The 19,473-nt window shown below is 50.3% G+C and overlaps 2 protein-coding genes and 2 long non-coding RNA genes across 6 annotated transcripts; 2 read left to right on the top strand and 2 right to left on the bottom strand.

Moving 5' to 3' along the window:
* Positions 1–5,244: 5,244 nt before the first annotated feature.
* On the top strand, positions 5,245–7,490 carry LOC120690263. The gene is made up of 2 exons (XR_005681674.1): positions 5,245–5,497; positions 5,878–7,490. It is a non-coding gene; the product is annotated as an uncharacterized LOC120690263 (long non-coding RNA).
* Positions 7,290–9,597, bottom strand: LOC120690261 (SH3 domain-containing protein C23A1.17-like). Its single transcript, XM_039972859.1, has 2 exons — positions 8,294–9,597; positions 7,290–7,614 (listed from the first exon to the last, which is right to left on the bottom strand). The coding sequence occupies exon 1, from the start codon at positions 9,556–9,558 to the stop codon at positions 8,650–8,652; it is 909 nt and encodes a 302-aa protein (XP_039828793.1). The 5' UTR covers positions 9,559–9,597; the 3' UTR covers positions 7,290–7,614; positions 8,294–8,649.
* Positions 9,598–9,760: 163 nt separating this feature from the next.
* LOC120690262 lies at positions 9,761–11,651 on the top strand. The gene is made up of 3 exons (XR_005681673.1): positions 9,761–10,354; positions 10,726–10,884; positions 11,269–11,651. It is a non-coding gene; the product is annotated as an uncharacterized LOC120690262 (long non-coding RNA).
* Positions 11,652–14,496: 2,845 nt separating this feature from the next.
* LOC120690260 (beta-selinene synthase-like) lies at positions 14,497–17,452 on the bottom strand. Of its 3 annotated transcripts, none has more exons than XM_039972858.1 (5): positions 17,071–17,452; positions 16,049–16,316; positions 15,681–15,896; positions 15,438–15,573; positions 14,497–15,288 (listed from the first exon to the last, which is right to left on the bottom strand). In XM_039972858.1, the coding sequence occupies exons 2-5, from the start codon at positions 16,219–16,221 to the stop codon at positions 14,746–14,748; spliced, it is 1,068 nt and encodes a 355-aa protein (XP_039828792.1). In that variant the 5' UTR covers positions 16,222–16,316; positions 17,071–17,452; the 3' UTR covers positions 14,497–14,745. The 3 variants fall into 3 exon arrangements, with proteins under 3 accessions (XP_039828792.1, XP_039828791.1, XP_039828790.1); XM_039972857.1 differs by having other exon boundaries at positions 16,469–17,451; XM_039972856.1 differs by having other exon boundaries at positions 16,049–17,452.
* Between the last annotated feature and the right edge of the window lie 2,021 nt (positions 17,453–19,473).

Here is a 19,473-nt window from a genome sequence, read left to right as displayed (position 1 = left end):
TAGCTGGAACCTTGGCGTCGTCTTCAGAAAGGCGGGTTCCGACGAATCTTCCACATCATCCGGATTAAAATAAGCTTTTTCATGTTTTCCACGTTATGTTTCATTTGGTTCCTCTTCTTCTTTTATTTCTTTATTTCTTGCGACGTACTGCTAATAGCGTGGGTACCATGAGACCGACGACCGACGGTAGACAGTAGAACCAAGGCTGCAGATCCAGAAGCAAAGATGGGCCCACAGGCCAGCCGAGCAAATTGTGGGCACCAAGCGGTTTAATTTTATTTTCACCAAAACTGCCCACATTATACCGTGACTAGCAAATTGAGTACTATACTAACGCGCCAGGAATTGGCGCGCGCTCATGCGTCGCGGCCCCACGTGGGGCCGGGGGTACTGTTCATCATTTAAAAAATAATAAAATGTACTGTTCATATGGGGGCCGGGGGTACTGTTCATAATAAAAAGGCCCTATTCATGTGGCCCACCGGTACTGTTCATAATAAAAAAATATAATTCGAAATTAAAAATTAAAAAATTAAAAAGTGGCCCCATGTGTTTAAATGTTTAGTTTTTTATGAAAAAAAATTATAAACTACATTTACCTCTATTATATATTGGATTTTATTTTCACTTTGTGAACTCGCAAAATATAATTGAATCATACATTCATTTCTAACCCTATCATTTTTTCTACCAAAATTAATAATTAGCGTAAGCTAATTCATCAATTATATCTACTAACATACACAAAATAAATTCTTCTATGTACTATTTATACAGGGCCCATGTGGGCCCTGTGTGTTATTTAGGTGTTACCCACATAATATTCAATTGGAATCCACCCACAAAATATATTTAATTATTTATTTACATGAAAACAATAACCATATTTCATACACTACGTCTACACGTGCTAGCCCCTACTACTTATTGGATTTTAATTCCACTTCATAAACTCGCAAAATATAATTATATGACAATCTATCAACTATACCTATCACACTTCATTCAATACATCAACACGTTGCCAAAATATATCAACACGATATTGCTTTAACTGTAATATACGATAATATATTTTTATTATTATTTTACATCAAATCTTTTGCTACAGGCGCTTTGCGCGCCAACCTGCCTAGTATATGCTAAAGGCGTCCTGGAGGGAGCGGTCCAGTACGCCGGTGCGGACAGCCTCAATCCGACAGCATCCACCTCATCGATCCCCAGCCATTCGCCGATCCGCCAATTGCACGCCGCCTTCTCTCTCACTCTCATCCCCTCCGCTCCCCTCCTCTCTCTCTCTCATCCCCTCCCCTTCTCTTGCTTGTTGCATGGGGCTGCAGCGCACGGCGTCGTTAGGTAGGGCGCGGCAGCGCAGAGCATAGGAGCCAGGAGGCGTGAGGGGCAGGGGCCGCAGTGGCGGCGCGGCGCGGGCCGGTGGCATGGGGCACCGACGGAGTGAGGGGCGCGAGCTGAGGTGGCTACGGGTCGGCCGCAGCGCAAGGCGGGCCAAGGCCATGGCGCACGGCATCAGCGGCTGCGAGTCCGCGGCGGCGCGAGACAGGTCGGGGCCACAGCTGGTCCTATAGTGGAGGTGCGTGCGGGCCGAGGAGGAGCACGCTGCCAGTCCTACAACGGCGCCTCGCCCAGCGAAGAAGGGCCAGGGCCAAGGAGGAAATTCGCGTGTAGTGGAGCAGTGGCGGCGGCACGGCACAGGGAGCGACAAAGGCGCACGCGCGGGGAGCAGCGGCTGCGACTCAGCGCGGAAAGCGGCGGCGACCAATGACAGGCAGAGGGCACAGGAAGCAGCGGCGGCGCACGATGCTGCTGCAATTTTGTTGTTTCTTTATCTGATTTTATAGGGATGGTCACGCCATGACCCTTGTTTGACATGGAAAATAAATAGAAATACTAATACACGGGGGATGCGCGTGGAGTAAAATATTGCGGGCGTGCCAGTGTACTAAAGTACACAAATAAATAAGAGACAAAGATAGAGAAAAAGTATTTAATTCTTTGATTAACAAAATTACAAGTCCTCTTCTTATAATGTGCGCCGCAGCCACAAGGACCATTCAACTCAAGCGACGTGGTACCATGGTTCCCGGGGCTTTAGAAAGCTCCTAGTTAATTACTCCCGCGAATTAAATCCGCAAGACACCTCCGATTAAGCTGCGCGTGGTCATCGTCTTCGTCTTCGCTTCACTTCATCCATGCATAATATGCACTTGGGTGATATGTTGATATATAGGAATAAGCGTTGGCGTGATCCACGTCCTCATCAGTTCGTGGAGCCAGTCAGTCACGGGCGACATGAAAACGTCATTGGTGGATAGCATATGCATTTACGCCTCCTAATGGGCTGTAACCCGCCTCAAATCCAACCCCACCCAAATATAAGCAGGTAATTGTCCCAACCCAACCCGACTCATTCAATTAGTCTTCTCACCCGACCCAACCCGCCCCATCAAATGGGTTTAACCCAACAACGGAAGCACGGGAGGTCCAGGAGCTTCAAGCCCGCCAGCTTCAAGGCCGCCGGGCTGGCCTCCTTCTTCCGCTCCACCATCGCGTAAACTCAGCCCACCCCACCCGCGTCAAGCCGGTGGCGCCGCCGAATCGCTGCGCCGCCGCGCTCCCCCGCCGATTGCCGGACCGCTCCACCGAGCTTGCTCCGCAGCCTCCGCTTGGATTTGCAATCCGGCTTCTCGCTGGCCGTTTCGAAGGATGGCCGCGCCGGCGGCGTTCATGGAGCGGTCAACCCCTGCGGCAAGAACGGCAGCACCTGCCCGCTGGGCCCAGGGGCTCGCTCGTGAAGCGGATGTCCTTCCGGCGCAGCAGGTCGCGGGCGTCGTCGAACGGCGGCGGCGGCGCGGCGGGAGGGACGAGAGGCCAGTGATGGCACCTCTGCTCCGACGCCGACGACGGCGACGAGGAGCCGGTGCCCGTGGCGCTGCACGACATCCCGGGCGGCGAGGAGGCCCTGGAGCTGTGCGCCAAGTTCTGCTACGGCATCTCCATCAGCATCAGCGCGGCGAACCTGGTGCCGGCGATGCTGGCGGCGCGGTTCCTCCGGATGACGGAGGCCGTCGCCAAGGGGAACCTGGTGGCCAAGCTGGAGGCCTTCTTCGACTCGTGCGTCCTGTAGGGGTGGAAGGACTCGGTCGCCGTGCTGCTGGCGGCCTGGCGGATCTCCGGCTGGGGCGAGAGCCGCATCGTCCAGCCCTGCATCGACTCCATCGTCGAGAAGATCCTTATGCCGCCGGCCAAGGTCACCTGGTCCTACACCTACACCGGCCGGGGTCCACGCGGCGACCGCACCAGTTGGTCCCCAAGGACTGTTGGACGGAGGACATCTCGGAGCTGGACGTCGAGGACATCGACTCCACCGTGCAGGCCAAGAAGAAGGAGGTGGACGGCCTCGTCTCCGCGGACGCCACGCCCAGGGCGCTTGCCGCCGTGGCCAAGGACAGGAACGGGCGACGCCATGGACTTCTGCTACTGGGCGCCCAGGCACGACGACCTCGCCGAGGGCAAGAAGGAGGTTTGGGCCAGCTTCCAGGACGCCGGCTTCTGGCGCAGCGCCCGGTGGCTGCACAGCGCGGCGCTCGCCGCGGCGGGGCGCCTTGCAATACCCCGACCTACCCCAACCCATCTCTAACCCCAACCCGCCCCAACCTTTTGACATATAAAACCCGTTTCCACCCATCCACACACACCCCATATAAAAACCCGCCCCAAAAAGCCCATTTCCCCCGACCCATTAGCAGGCGTATATGCATGGACAAGAGGAGTTTGGCGTCGGCGACATTGTATCACAGCATCGTGGCATATGAACAAGTTGTGAGTTTATAAACTCGTGGCTTCGCGCTCTGGATGATCCGAAGGCGCGGCACTCGTGCAAGTGAAGAACCGGAATCACTTCAGAGTAGCTAGGCGATCTCATGGATGGCTCCGGCAAGCAAGTGCATGGCGAGATGGCCGGGACTGCGCCGGCGCCGGCTCATGGACGGCTTTGGTGAGCAGGCAAGCGATCATGCGTGGCGAGATGGCCGAGGCCGCGGCGGCGCATAGGCGACCGGCTCCATCGTACGTAGGCTGGTCCTAATAGTAATGCCAATATTCTGGACGGCACAAGCATGGCCTCGGGTGCACGTAGTGCATGTTGCTTGTCTTCGTGCATGGGCCATGCATGCACGTATACTTGTTTGCTGCTCCTTGCAACTCATGACGTGAAGTGACTCAGGGTGGCTAGAGCTTTATTTGGCAGTCGATCACTCCCGCTCTTGCAGAACTTCGGAGGTGCTGTGTTCGGCTCTCCCATCGACTCCATGGGGCGCAGTGGACTAGCTCGGCCGCCGCGCCGCTGCGGACGCCGATTAATGGCTTCAACCAAGGGTTGTGCTCAGAGCCGATGAACGCCGGTGTCGTCGTCGATGCCAGTTTCGACGCCGCCGCTGCCAGCCTGACCGTTCTTGGGCTTGGTGAGCTCCGGCGCTGCTGCTCGGAAGATGCTAAGGACGGTGAAATGCCGGTGACTTGGCCGCGGCCGACGTCCGCATCGATCTCGTCGAGCGGGGCCTGGAGAAGAAGGCGAGCCGGGCGCCGCGAGGTTTTTAGTCGACATAGGAGTGTGCCGTCGTAAGTGATGATGATGAGCTCGAAAGCTTGACGATGAGTTGGGTCGCAGCAGCGATCGTACTCCATGCGGCGGCATCTCCGGCGCGCAGGTTGCGCAAATGGACTCCTCTTAGATTCTCCCTAGCTGGCCATGCATGCGTGAAACAGGGAGAGAGGAAGAGAGAATGATTAGTGTTTTTAATTAACCACCTGTGCCGGCCATGACCAACTCCTCCGTGCGGCAGCAACTGGCCGCCTCCGGCGTTCTTTCTGGCGTCGACGTGCACTGGATCGAGGTGGTGATGATGGCTTCTAGTTCCGTTTTGCTTGTGTGTGGGCGTGGTGGTTTTCTGGCAGTGGGAGTAGTGCAGGCGACGAGCGAGAGTCTTCTCTCTGCCTCACTTTCTCTCAGCCTCTCGGTCTGTCTGCTACCTGTGTCTCTCTCTCTCTCTCCCTGTGTGAACGACCAACCCTCCTTTTATAGGCCAAGACCGCGCAGTTGGTGGCTCGGTGTAGGCGATTTTACGCTAAAGGCGTACTGGAGGAGCGGTCCAGTACGTCGGTGCGAACAGCCTTAATCTGACGGTATCCTCCTCATCGATCCGCAGCCATTCGCCGATCTGTCAATTGCACACCAACTTCTCTCTCCCTCTTATCCCCTCCCCTCCTCTCTCTCTCCCTCTTATCCCCTCCCTTACCTTGCTTGTTGCATGGGGCTGCGGTGCACGACGTCGTGAGGCAGGGCGCGGCGGTGCAGAGCATCGGAGGCGTGAGGGGCAGGGGCTGCGGTGGCGGCGCGACACGCGCGGCGTTGACGTGGGGTGCTGACGGAGCGAGGGGCGTGAGCCGAGGTGGCTACGGTGTAACACCAGTACCTCAGGTGTTAATTTTGTGCTTAGTCACTAAGCATAGCTTGAGCTATGTCATTAGCATTAATTGCACATCATAACTATATTTGAATTTCATGTCATTATATGCGTTCAAATTTAATTATGTTTGTGTCAATTTCCACTAAGTATGCTTGACCCAAAATTTTGATCATTTTCTTTATTTTCAAAACTGCAGTAAAAATCCAGTCTGGGTTTGACTTCCATTTGAGCTAAATTGCAACTTAGCTTTGACCTCGGTTTGGCCTGTTTTATTTCTCAAATCGTGGCTCAGATCAACTTGTGCCCAAAAGCAATCTTGAAGACTTTCTTATCCTCTACAACTTTTGTTTTTATCAAAATTCAAGTTTCAATATGGAATTTTCAATTTTAGGAGCTCAAAAATCGGACTCCGGAAGTGCTGGTCGTGACTGGTCAGACCGATCGGGGCAACCGGTCTGACCAATGTGTTGAAGTTCGCCGCGAAGATGACCAGTACAGCGCTAACGACCTCCACCCGTCGCGTCGGCGATCCTCGCCATCCACGCCGAGGTCGGCCTTATCCTCTTGTCTCTGGTGCCCCATTCCTCCCGTCCCCTTTCCCTTTTTCCTCCTCTCAGTTAAAGTCGAGCCGAAGCAGACCGCCGCCACTGTCGTTGATTCCTGCCATCCCTGGCCGCCAATCGTCGATTCCTCCCACGCCCACCTCCGCAACCTCGTCTCGCACCTCCGTCGCCCCTCCTCAAGCTCGGTTGAGCCCTACCCCGGCCGGAATCGGCCATCTCCGGGCCGCCGGAGCGGCTGCTCCACCCGAAGCTCCACCCCAACGTAAGCCCCTCCCTCCGGCCCTCCTCCACCTGAATCGATGCCCAAAACAAGTTCATGGTGAGTCACCGAAGCTCCCCGGACCCCTTTTCCGTTCGTTCCCACGCCACCGGGGCCACAACACCATCGCGCCGCCACGGTTGCCCTGCTTGCACCGCCCGCGTGTCGCCAAGCCTCAACCGCCGCCAAGCCGCCGCTCAACTGCACACATGGTGTGTGCCGCATCGCGGTGATGCTCCTCGACTTGACCCTGACCGCCCACCCTCGCCGGAGCAGCACCAGCGCCCCCACCGCCAGCCGCGCCGGCTATGGCCATGGCCGCAGCGTGCCCTGGCTCACCCAGGACCGGTCTGACTGGTATTGGCAACCGGTCAGACCGGTTTGCAATGGAGTCCCTGTTTTCAGTTTTGTTTTTGTTCGTCTGATTCCTGTAAAATCCGTAGAAAATAGTAGAAAAATGCTAAAAATGCAAAACTAATTTTGTTAGCTTCATATCTTCATGCTCTGTATGCAACATCAAGAATTAGCATTTGCAACAACAAAGCATGTTGAAAAATTAATTATTCATCCATCAATGATGAGCAAAAAAATACGATGCAACATTTGTTTCATGTTGCATGAAACATTCTAAATTCCTCGATGAGAATGCAACATCCAGATAAAACACTGTTGACACAAAAATTTCCCCACCGGACGGAAACCCTGGCGCTCCATGTACGCTAGGGCAGGGGAGATATGCTTCACTCCAGATAATTTTTATTTGTTTTGCTTCTATTTTATATTGTTATAAGGTCCTTTTGGTCTGTATATCTTAAAATGACTAGGTAAAGGCCCGTGCGATGCTACAGGCACATAATTTTTAAATAAAATGAAATAATTTTAAAGAAATATAGTAAGAAGACAATATACATATTGTCTAAATCATAAGTACAACATAAACTTGGTTGAACTTGTTCAATAAATTGGGCCACACAGATCATATTTTTCCCAATGTTACTGTACTTGTATCAATCTCCTACTATGTTTGAATGAATTGCTGACGAATTCTCCTCCCAACAGAAATATCATTCATTTTTTATAGAAACAGACATCAAAATAGTGCCGCCAAAACATCCAAAAGCACACTATCTAAGAATGTTGAGGGCACAAAATGATGAAATGATCAAATCACAACATTCAAAATGAAAATCTAGACCAGCAATTGCAAAATATCTCACCAAGCATGTCTCTAACCACACCCATGCCCTTGTAGTGAAATTTCACCAAAGCCTCTTTGTTGTTTTCCTTGTTGGCCTTTGCCCTAGATCTGGATGAGCAAACCAAGAACATGAACTTTAGAAAACTTTCAATTTCACTAAAAAGTAGACAGCTCTTCCTGACAGCGGGAAAAAGAAAATAAGGGAGATACGGCAAAGCAATGGAAAGGTGAAGTTCTATGATTTTCCAGACTCCAGAGCAACAAAATTCAGGGTTCCATGGTGTTGTCCGTAGTCTAACTGGAAAGAACGCAAACAATTCAAGTTTAAATAGTCATAATTATAAGTCCCCAGTACTCTACTGTCCATAGGCCATTACTGATCCAAATGGTTTTCAAATATGCTGAATGCATATAAGAAAAGTAAGGAATAAACAAGGGAACCCTAATATCATTCAAACAGGATCTTGAAGACAAATCTAAATCATGTCAATTCAGTCAACAGGACCATTGAAAAATGCATGGTCAAATAATCAATCAACATGTGAACGGTCGAACAATTAACCATCATGTGCAGGCAAAGTTCAGAGAACTATAATCAAGAAACTCAAATAAATTTACAAGAATGATACTTCCTGGCACCCAGCAAAAGAAGACTTAGCAGTACTTCCTGGTACCCACCAAAAGAAGAATTAGCCCTTTTCTTCTGAAATATAGTGCTAGTCATTTTGGTATCTCAACTAAAACAAATTACATAATCTACAGGCTGACAGTCTACAACCGAACTCACGTAATTCACATCTGCTGCCTGCATACATTATAATGTCACAGTGACCCTACAATGGCAGCTTGCTGATGGAAGGGAACATATAATTCGCCATATCTTTGCTCTAGCACAACCAATATAAATTCGATGACAACAGAGACACTCCTAGATTTGCCATGAATATAGTATACTATCTGTAAAACATAATGAGAAGATCAGAAGATGTTCAATTTATGTCACAAGCATTTTGCCAAATCAATCAGAAAAAGTGAAACTGTAAGTATTGTATTGAGTGCCAGTGCGATCTCTGAATGCTAGCAGAACTTTCAGCGCGTCAAGAACAAAGATGCTGCTTCGTCCCGTTGCTCAGCACCCATTGCTCAGCACCATTGCTCAGCACCCAAGCAGCCATGTGCTACGAGCACACATATGGTCGTGCTGAAACAACAGCCATCAACGGCGGCTCCGCTAGCATCACCTGGAGAGCCGGTGAGAGGGCGAGGCTGGCAGCGCCGTGCGTCAATTGGGAGGCGTGGGGGAGGCTGGACGTGTCCCTGCACGCGGAGTTCCGTCCGCAGCGTCAGCAGCAATGGGCGGGGGAGTCCAAAGGAGCTGTGCTGCCTCCCGCGCGCACGAAGATCTGCCTGCGGCGCGTAGATGGCGGAGCGCCGGCGCGGTGGGATATCGAACTCGCGCGGAGAGTTGGCGACCACCGTCGGCAAGCGAGAGGGAGGCGGAGCCGGCCGCGCGTAGAGTTCCGGCCGCGGCGTCGACGGGCTGGGGAGGCCGGAGGCCCGCGAGTGCAGCGGAGATTTGTCCGCAGCGCCGTGTGTCGACCACGAAGGGCGGGGGAGGACGGAGCGATGCTGCTGCGGGGCAGGGCGGCTCCGGCGGCGGTGACACCGGAGAGCGATGGCCGGACGCGGGATGGGGGAGAGGCGTGTCCGGCCCTCAACGGCGGCGTGCGGGGGACAGAGCAGGGGTGGAGGGTGGCGGCGCAGCTGGCTAGAGCGGCAGGCGGCGGCGCGGCTGGCTAGAGCGCGGCCGGGCGAGAGGATGGGGAGGGCCGAGGGGAAGGGGAGCCGTCGGAGCCTCGGAGGAGTGGGTGGGTGTGGGGCGCGGGCCGCAGGGTAGGAAGCGGTGCGGTGCGGGGAGGAGGTGGGTGTGGGGCGGACGTCAGATATCGATCGGATGGATGAGACGGGGAGTTGGCAGAACCATTGGGAGGCAGAAACATGGGAGGGTGACTCCAGAATTTTACTTAGGCTTTCTACAACCATTCCCTCCATCCAACTCCCCCTAAACGTACTATTTACTATATTTTATTATCTCCTTACAAAAGATTCCTCCCTCTATAACTCCTTCTCTCCAACCATTCCCCCCATATCTATTCCCCCTATATACTATCACTCATTAACTAACTATTTATTTAACGTTTTTGTATTTAAAAAATCATACAGTATTTGTACTGTCATAATACACATTATTATCGTGTTACGGGACTCAAACAAGATTAATATCGCAAAGAAACGGTGTGATTAGAGATATAGAGAGAATTTCAATTCTCCCCGTACATGGGGAGAGTTTCAACTCCCACCATATAAGAGGAGAGCTTTGGGGGGCCTACGTGGGGAGGGGTTACAGGGCACCGTTGGAGGTCGCCTTACCCACCACTCTAGTGGACTAACTAAATTGGGCTTCTATTTTTTTTTCAACTGACATCTCGGCCCCACCTGTCATTCTCTTCTGTCTCCCCTGCCCGTCCGAGCCCAGGGAGCGCTCTGCCCCCGCGCCGCCGGCGCGCGCGCCACTGCCACCGTCCGGCGCCGCCGCCCGCTCGGCGTCCACCCGCCGCCTCGACCCCGCACGTCCCGCCTCCCCTGTCGGCGCCACCTCCCTACCTTCCCTGGCCGCCACCCCCTACCTCCCCCCCTCCGCTGATTCCAGCCGCCGGCGCCGACCTGCCCCACGTACGCCTCCCTGCCGGCTGTCCTCCGCAAGGGCCGCCTCCCGACCACCGCCCGGCGGCGCCTCCCCGCCTTCGTCGCCGCGAGGTGGAGCCAGCACCGCCGACGCCCAGGCAAGGTATTTGGCTTCTTCTGTTACGCCCAGACAAGCATCTTGTTATTCCTTCACTTGCTGGAACCAAAATTGCTTGTCTTTGAAAACTTTGGAGACCATCTGTCAAGCATGAATGAGCTTGCTTTCTCACCTATAACCCATCAAAGTAAGCTATGATTTTCTCTCTGGAAAATTAGTCATGTACTAACATATTTCAGCAAAAACCCAAAGCCTCTTGGTGCCTTGTATTGAGTTATGAAATACACTTGTTCATAGTCATTTGCTAGTTATTATAAAAGTGGACAGTAGCAAACTTTTACTAGAATTGAACGAGACTTTCCAGAATTTTCACAAATACTAATTTGCTTTGCACCTATTTTACTGGACAAACAAAGGTGTTCCTAAGGACTACGAGCATCGTGATCCGCAGATGTTGGAGGAGTTCCTCAAGATGCATCAAGGGACCGAGGATAAATCGACACATGAGCAGCTCCGAAACAATCTCGTCGAGCATTTGTGGGCGATCCATAGTTTTAGGTAGTTGAGGTATTCAGGTATGCTTCTCCATCTTTGCCGGCAAAACTTAGTTCCAGTTGTAGAATTGCTCATGAAAAAACTGAATTTCAGCTGTAGAAGAGTGTCAACTCATGTATCTGCAAGACTGAATTTCAGCTGGAGTCCTGACTGGCTCTTGCAATAACTGAATGTGTTCTGTTGGAAAATTCTTTGTCAATTTTGATGGAAAATGCTATTATGTTCTGATGGAAAATGCTATGTCATCCTTCCTGACCAGATATGCATGTCAATTTTGATGTCATCTGCATCTTTTATGCTTCTATAATGCATTTAACATTCAGGCTGAATGGTCTGAACAAACATGCAGGTCATCTTGACGGAGTACCACTGTTCTTGATCTTCTTTTCATGTCCCTTTTTCAGGCGTAAACCAACTCCTGGCTACCAGCATCTTGATGGAGTACTACAAGGATGCATCTTGATGGAGTACTACAAGCATGCATCTTCCAAAGGAGGAAGAGGTTGCAAAAAAAAAAGCTAGCAAAGAAGACATGAGAGACTCTGAATATTGGATCATTGTAAGTTACAATGATAGATAGCACTGTGGATCATTGTAACTCTGAATAGTAGATCATTGTAACTCTGTTACTCTGAATATTGGACTCTGAATATTAGATCATTGTAACTCTGAATATTAGATCATCTTGATTCTGCATTGTGGATCATTCTGAATTATGTTTGCCTGACTGTAATATGCACAATAAGTGGTTTTTGTTCATTCTGAATTATGTCTGACATTTTTGCTACTTCTGCTGTCGATTATAACATCTTCTCCTTTTTTTCTGTTGAATAAATATTGTTTTGCTGTTGTCCATGGAACAAACGAGCAGTACCATCTGTTCCTTGCTGAAATTCAGATAACCAAGTAACCAAACAACAGGCTGTTCCCCATCATCAAGAAGACAAGAAACCATCTGCAGTACCATCTGTTGAGTAACCAACAGACTGAACATTTCACATATTAGTAATTTTTTTGAACAACAGCTTTGTTCAGCAAAATGCTTGACTGAACATTTCACATATTCAGATGATGCCAAAATGATACAACTGTAGTCCTGTCATCAGCTAGAACTTTTATTCAGTGGCATTGCAGCACCAATCTGCTCCAGCTCTGACACCCAAGAAGAGCAACTGGTGCAAATCTGCGCAGCTCTTGGAAAAATACCACACCACCCTTTTTGGAAAAATGAACAGCACAGAAATAAAATAAATCTTTAGACAGAAACCTGAACATTCATGCAGACAGAATCACCAACTGAATATTCACACAGAAACCTCAACATTCATGCAAACTGTGTGAACAGGAATCCATTACAGCATTCATCAGACTCAGAGCCTGTTCTTGGGTGGAAAAATTAAACAAATATCCGGCATTATTCTGCATTTTGAGACTGAACGAAATGAAAACAGCAGGCACTTGGTTGATGCTGGCCGCCGCCGGTACTTGGTTGATGCCGGGGAGTGGATGCTGGCCACCGCTGGTACTTGGTCGATGCAGGCCGCCACCGCTCGGTCGGGGAAGTGGAGCGACGAAGGACTGGCGCTGTTTCTTGGACGGGGTAGAGGTAGTCGGCCGCAAGGTCGGGGAAGTGGAGCGACGAAGGACTGGCGCTGTTTCTTGGACGGGGTAGAGGTAGTCGGCCGAGGAGGCTTGCGGCCGCCGGAGATGGAGCGGGCAGGCGGCGCCAAGTTCCTCGAGCTCACCCCGCCGCCGGTAGCCTATTGCAGATGACGTCTCTCCATGGCGGCGTCGAATCTGAGACATACTATAAAACATGACTTTGTGGTCAGGTTCTCAAATTTCGATGCATTTGAATAAACACAGAGGCTGATAATGCCTGCCTAAGAGGCTGAGACCCTCATACCTACAGCTAGAATACCCAAGGTCAGACAGCGCGTCTCAACTCCAACCAAATAGGCATTGCCGAGATAAAATTTGAGCAAACAGTTGGGTGATTACTCAAGGTCAGACAACGCGTCTCCTCTCCTGGTGCACGATGGACAGCGGGCGGTGATAGTGCATCGGCGGCAGGTGCGGCTGCGCGTACGTCTGGAGCAGGCCCAGCGTCGACGTGCTCGAGAACAGCACGGCAAGCTGGAGCTCACCCATCTTCTTGATGCCGCCGCCGTGGAGGGAGATGAGAGGGTACGCGTGCGTGTAGATGCGTCCGGTCTCAAGCGTGGAGAGCCGGATGCGCACCTTGCCGAGGAGGACGTCCTTGACGGGGTCGCCGGTCACGAGGCCGCCCTTGTCGCCGATCTGGCAGTTGTGGAAGACGGCGACGGTCAGCATGGTGCAGTGGTCGTGCACGTCCCAGTAGCACTGCTGGTGGAACCGCGGCGCGAGGCTGTCGATGACGGTCTGCGTGCGGAACCACTTCACGCCGTACTTAGCGACACAGTAGGCGTCGCACGAGCCGCGGCCATCGCGTGTGCGCATGGCGCTCAGGCCGAACGCGTTGTGGATGCCAAGCTCGATGAGGCCGATGGGCGGCTCCGGCGGTAAGAAGCAGGCGCCGACGGCTCCGGCGGCGGATCCGGGGAGGAGGACCGGAGGTGGGCGGGCCGGCGGCGACAGCTAGGGTGGCCGGCGGCGTGGCGTCGACAGGAGAGGGGCGGGGCGGCGGCGGCTAGGGCGGCCGGCGGCGTGGCGTCGGCGGGGTTAGGGCGGGGGTGGCGGGGGCGTGCGAGGCGGGGGCGCTCGCCACGCCTGGCGTGCGATGGATCGGGTACAGCTCTGTGAAAATGAAAACAAACAAATTGGTGGGACTCACAGTTGGCAGCCTAAATAGAGGGCCACAAAATTTGGGAGATGGGGGGAGAAATTTGGAAGATCTACTAAAATGGCAGCTCATTTGCTCCTCTTGCTGGAGATCAAATTTTTGCAGGAAGTCCATTTAGTCACCCTGCTAGAGTTGCTCTTATAGTATACCTTACCGGATCTAATATTTTTATTTTCAAATCACATTACATGCATGTTTCGAAGAAAAAGAATTCCGACTGACTAACAGCAGAGAGAGAGCGAGAGCAGTCCAGTGTCTATTTGCTGCGACTCCGTCCTTGAGGTCCGTTGGCTGCGTGCAAGATACAGATTTATCAGACAGCAGGGCCGTTAAGGAAGAGGGAGACGACGAGGTCCCTGATAAAAAAACGATTGTACCTTGTGCACTAATTAATGAAGCTCTCTTTTACCCGCAAAAAAAAAAGGAAGAGGGAGATGACGAGGTCCCGGAGGTCGCCAGCGAAGGTGTAGGTATCCCTAACATGGCACAGGACACGGCACCCGGGAACGAATGAGACCAAGTTCTGGATCTTGTGCCGTATGACCATTTATAGCACCGCTTGTAGCCCAAGATAAGAGTGGATGTGGTTGAGACAAACATGGTCTGATGCAGATTAGGATGATATGGGTACGGTGCTCAACAAATTTTTCTAATTCCCCGTAAAGAAACAAAATTTCTTATTACTTTTTTCTAGTTTTCTGTATAGTTTACTCTCCAAAACTTACATTTTTCGGAGTCAAAGTTTCACATAATAAGTAAATTGGATATCTAAAAGTCTATATATTCAAGATGATGAGGACAACTCTACTGTTTTGGCGTATACTTAACTGAATCTTCTTTTGCATTTATTTTTATTTTCAAAACACATTACATGCATGCTTCGTAAAAAAAAATTCCAACTGACTGACAGCACACCCACGCCCACACACACAGAGAAAGCGGGCATTATTTGAAAAAAAAACAGAGAGAGAAAGAGGGAGGAAGCAATCCAGTGTCGAGTTGCTGCGACTCCGTCCCTGAGATCCGCCGGCTGCGGGCAAGATACAGATTTAGAATTTTAGATAGCAGGGCCGTTGAGGAAGAGGGAGACGACGAGGTCCCTGAGGTCGCCGGCGAAGGTGTAGGCGTCCCTACCGCCGAGGTATATGACCTCGAGCGTCTTGGTCAGATTCACCACCAGCCGCGCGGCCGGCAGCAGCGCGCCGCCCACCTCCATGCACGAGCGGTTGATCATCCGCCACGCGTTCTCGGCCATGCCGGCGATCGCCGCCGCGGCCTCCTCCCCGGACACGCCGCGCTCCCTGGCGTAGCACTCCACCGAGCTCAACGCGTCCTTCTTGTTCTTCCCCTTCCTGTACGACGCGATGTCGTTGAGGAAACGGGCGACCTCCCCGCTGGCGCTGACCACGGCGGGCACGCCGATCGCCCACTCGAAGGCCTCCCGTGTCGCCAGGTCGCCGGCGCCCATGAGCAGCACCACGGCTAGCGTCGGGAAGCCAGACGACATGACCGACACCTCCACGTGCTCCTCGAAGCTCGGAGCGTACTTCTCACTGGACCACTTGGCCTCGTCCAGATAGTACTTGGATGACAGCTGAAACTGCACATGGTTAAAGAAACATTTTTACTACTAATTCGATCGTAGAAATTAAACGTGATTGTAGCTGTGCATCATTGTCATTCGTATGTAATTCATCATCCACTTTTACTGGATAGCGCATGCATACTCGTCACTGCTTCATGCCTTACCGCTTTCTTTGCATAGGAGACACGGTACTTCTCATCAGGCTGCAAGCTATCCTCGCACTCTTGAAAGGTCTTGAGAAGATTGATGTAGAACTTCTTCATGTATTCCGGGAGAGTAGAAACAGCACTTTCATCCCATCTGCAGATTAATGGCACACGATATATAACAACACCGAATAATTAATCAGACCACTAGAGTTCTGTTTTGAGATTGTGGTATTTTCCTGATAATTTCCAAATAGTAACCTTTGTATGGCTTCGTTGAGTACGTGGCACTCCTCTAGCGTAGCATACACATCGTAAGTATCATCCATCAGTGACAGCATTCCGAACGTCTTGGCAAACAGCATCCTTGCACGGGAGTACTCCTCATGGAACACCCCACAGGTCCAGAAGTAGTTCTCCACCAGGCGGTCTCGGGCGTAACTCAGCTTCACATCCCCATAAACCTCCTTCCACCACCTGCAAAATCGAGCCAAAGGGTAGGTGATCATCAGCAACCATGCATCATACACGTGCGCGAAATAATTAAATTTTGAAGAGCCCTGACGAGGTCGAAGTCGAGCCTCGCGAGCTCCAGGGCCACGGGGTCGTGCCCCTCCTCCTTCTCGTACTCGACGATGTAGCGCACCGTCTCCAGCCGCTTGGGGAGCCGCGGGAGAGGGATGTCGAGGGCACGGGACACCTGCTCCGCGAGGGGCGACGCGAGCTCGCCTCTCATGGACTCGAGGTGGCGCCTGCAGAAGGAGATGGCCTCGTCCAGGACCCACTCGCCGGGCGTCGTCATGTGGGCCGCGTTGTACAGGCTCAGCAGGCCACCCGGGTCGCTGCTCAGACTTGCTCTGAAACTGCCCGTGTCATCTCGGAACCTGTCGAACACATCTGCAGGGGTAGGGAGAGAGCAAGCTGAGACAGGACTTTAATTATTAGCGTTGTCATTTGTATGCCGCATTATCATAAAGTAAATTGCTAATGGAGTTTGCTCAGCGCAAATGGCATTTGTGTTTGAGTGGCAACAAACAAAAAGTTACTACCAGTCCGTCAGGTTCAGGTTCAGGTGCTTTCAGAAAGGCCACCCGGATTGCAAGAAACTTTTGCATCTTTTCCACGCTAATGAAGCTGAAGGGTACCGGTCGGCAGTGCACATCATGCATGTTTCATTTGGTTGCTCTTCGCCTTTCGTTTCTTTATTTCTTCCTGACGTACTGTTAGTAGCGTGGGTACCATGAGACCGACGGCAGACATGAAACAAGGGAGCATCCAGGCAGGGGCGGGGCCAGTTTCAAATTGACCACGGTGTACCTGTTTAGATATTTGTATAATTTCCCATGATTACGTGGTAATTTAAAACTTAGTTAGTGACAACATATTTCCATCCAGGTAAGCTGTTGATCGAGAAGCAAAGATGGACCCACATGCCAGCTGAGCAAATTGTGGGCACCAAACGGTTTAATTACGGGCCTCTTTGAGAGGCCTCCAGCTTGAGCTCCTTTCACAGCTTCTGCTGGAGCCCTATCAAACAAATAGGGTAGAACCAAATGGCTTCGGCAGAGTAACCCCTGAATTTCCGCTCATTGGAGCTATTTGGTGGAGGAGCCCAAAAACTGGCTCCGTGTGGCTCCTCCAACTCACTTACCTTTTTGACCTTTGATGGCGCGAGCGGAGGTCCGCGACGCGAGCAGAGGTTGCCGGTGCGAGCATGATGCGGAGGCCTGAGGTAGAGGAGGAGGCGGCCACTAGCACGAGCATGAGGCGCAGACCACCGGCGCGAGCTTGAGGCGCACGCCACCAGCGCAAAGCTCGAGGTGAAGGCAACGTCCGCCAACGCGAGCTCGAGGTGGAGGCAGTAGCTGCCGGTTTGCGTTTGAGGCAGAGGAGGCAAAGGCGCTGACGCGAGCGTGAGGCGGAGCCACAAAGGTCTAAGATGGGGGTGGTGGTGCGAGCCTTGAGGCGGCAGGAGGTGTGGGATGGCAGCGGCTGATGCGGGAAGAAGAGGATAATGGGAGAGAATGGAGGATAAAAATAAGAAGGAAAAGAAACACAGAGAAATGGAAAATGAAGAAGATAAGGGTATTGTGGATATTTGACCTGTTTAAGCTTGAGGAAGCAATTTTATCAAATATTTTCCAAGATAGCTTCATCTTTATCAAAGAAACCGCTCCACCATAGCTATTTTTCGAGGAGCCACATCAGTGCCAAACAGGGTCCATATTTTCACCAAAACCGTCAGATTATACTATACCGTGATTATATATTGATGACAACACCTCATGGGCAAAAGTTAATATACATGTTTGCTGTTGCATTATTGGTGATGATGATTCTCTTCCTTGAAAATCCAAGTTGTTAATAATGACTTTTCAAAAAAGGAAAGCTTTTCAAAGAAGCTGTTAATGATGGTGTGACTGCCGTACGTCACCACCATTATACGTAGGCCTTGTTTAGTTGCAGGTTGTAAAATTTTTGAAAGAAAATCTTTCAACATTTGAAGTACTAAATATAGACTAATCACAAAATTAATTACAGAACTCGTTTGTAAATCGCGAGACGAATGTAATGAGCCTAATTAATACGTCATTAGAGGTTGTTTACTGTAGTATCACTGTAGCAATTTAGCATCTAATTATGGTCTAATTAGGTTTATTAGATTCGTCTCGCGATTTATAGGCAAACTGTGCAATGCGTTTTTTATTTCGTCTAGATTTAAGTCTGCATGCAGGTGTCGGAATTTTTTTTTTGGAATTTTGAATTATACAACTAAACAAGGCCTACTACTTCGATATACTTATTCACCTAGGCTACGTAAATACTGAACAGTATGTACTGGCTCGTCCTCGTCCAAATAGCTTAATTTTTGCGCATGAAACATGCGCCATTTAATTTGTGGATTCTTTCTATTTTCACATCAACGGACGCGGTTATCCATATCACTTTAGGTGATGATTCTGTAAACCGTGTCTGAAGCGCATGGATTATTACGGTAAATGCTGGCCCATTAATAGTAGAGATTGTTGCGCATATTGCCTCCTAGCTAGAACATAATTTTTGTATGCATGTAGAAGAGACAAAAATGATAACATCACTCACACATGCATGCAATTCTAAAATTGAAAAAGCTATAACTATTAAACCAAGCATCCGGATTAAATTTGGATTGCACAATTATCTTTCTTATGCCAAGATTTTTAGGACAAGACATCACTTGCCTATGTTTGCATGCAATTTTATTTAAAAAATATTTTCTTTTACATTAAATAATTAATTTTGGATTCTGGGAACAAATAATTTAACAACACGAATAAATAGTTTTTTAACAAATAAAAAATTAACATATTGAACAAATAATAATGTACAATGAATAAAATATAAAACATCACGAACATTTGATTGTGTAGGATAAGTAATAGAAAATGAATATCGCAAACAAATAGGTCAACGTCACAGAACAATTTAATCTACAAAGCGAACAAATATGTCAACGTTACCGAATGTTTGGTTGTAGATTAGCTTTAGAATGAAAAATAGGGAAAGAGAAAAATAAATAAATAATTGATGCAAAGCAGTACGAGGAAAAAGAAATGGAAAAAATAGAAAAAACTAGAATTGCATCATCGTGCAAATATAGGCAAGCATGGTCATATTTTGAAGGTATTGTTATGGAAAATATAATGGTGCAATCGTAATTTAATTTAGATGCACAATTTAAGATTTATAATTTTTAAAATATAAACTTCCCTTGGGCGCCCGCGTGCACCCCCACGCCCGATGCTACCTTCAATCCGACGCCTGCTGCCATTTGGCTCCCACGTGCTGGCGCCCGCTCAGCTTTCGCCTGCACTCGCGAGCTCGGCTCGGCTCCTTTTTCTAGCGTCGGCTTACTCTATTCCACAATGTTTCAAAGTTCAGATCAGTGCTGCATACCGAAAGTCTGAACATCGTATACAGTTTAAGGCTGCTCGCACCGCTGAACTGTAAAGGGTACTGGAGGATAGGTTACCGTAAAATTCCCTGCACCGGTCTACTGTAAAGCTTACGGTAA

Source organism: Panicum virgatum, chromosome 9N, assembly GCF_016808335.1.
Source record: "Panicum virgatum strain AP13 chromosome 9N, P.virgatum_v5, whole genome shotgun sequence".
Classification (NCBI taxonomy): domain Eukaryota; kingdom Viridiplantae; phylum Streptophyta; class Magnoliopsida; order Poales; family Poaceae; genus Panicum; species Panicum virgatum.
This window is presented reverse-complemented; position numbering and strand designations above follow the sequence as displayed.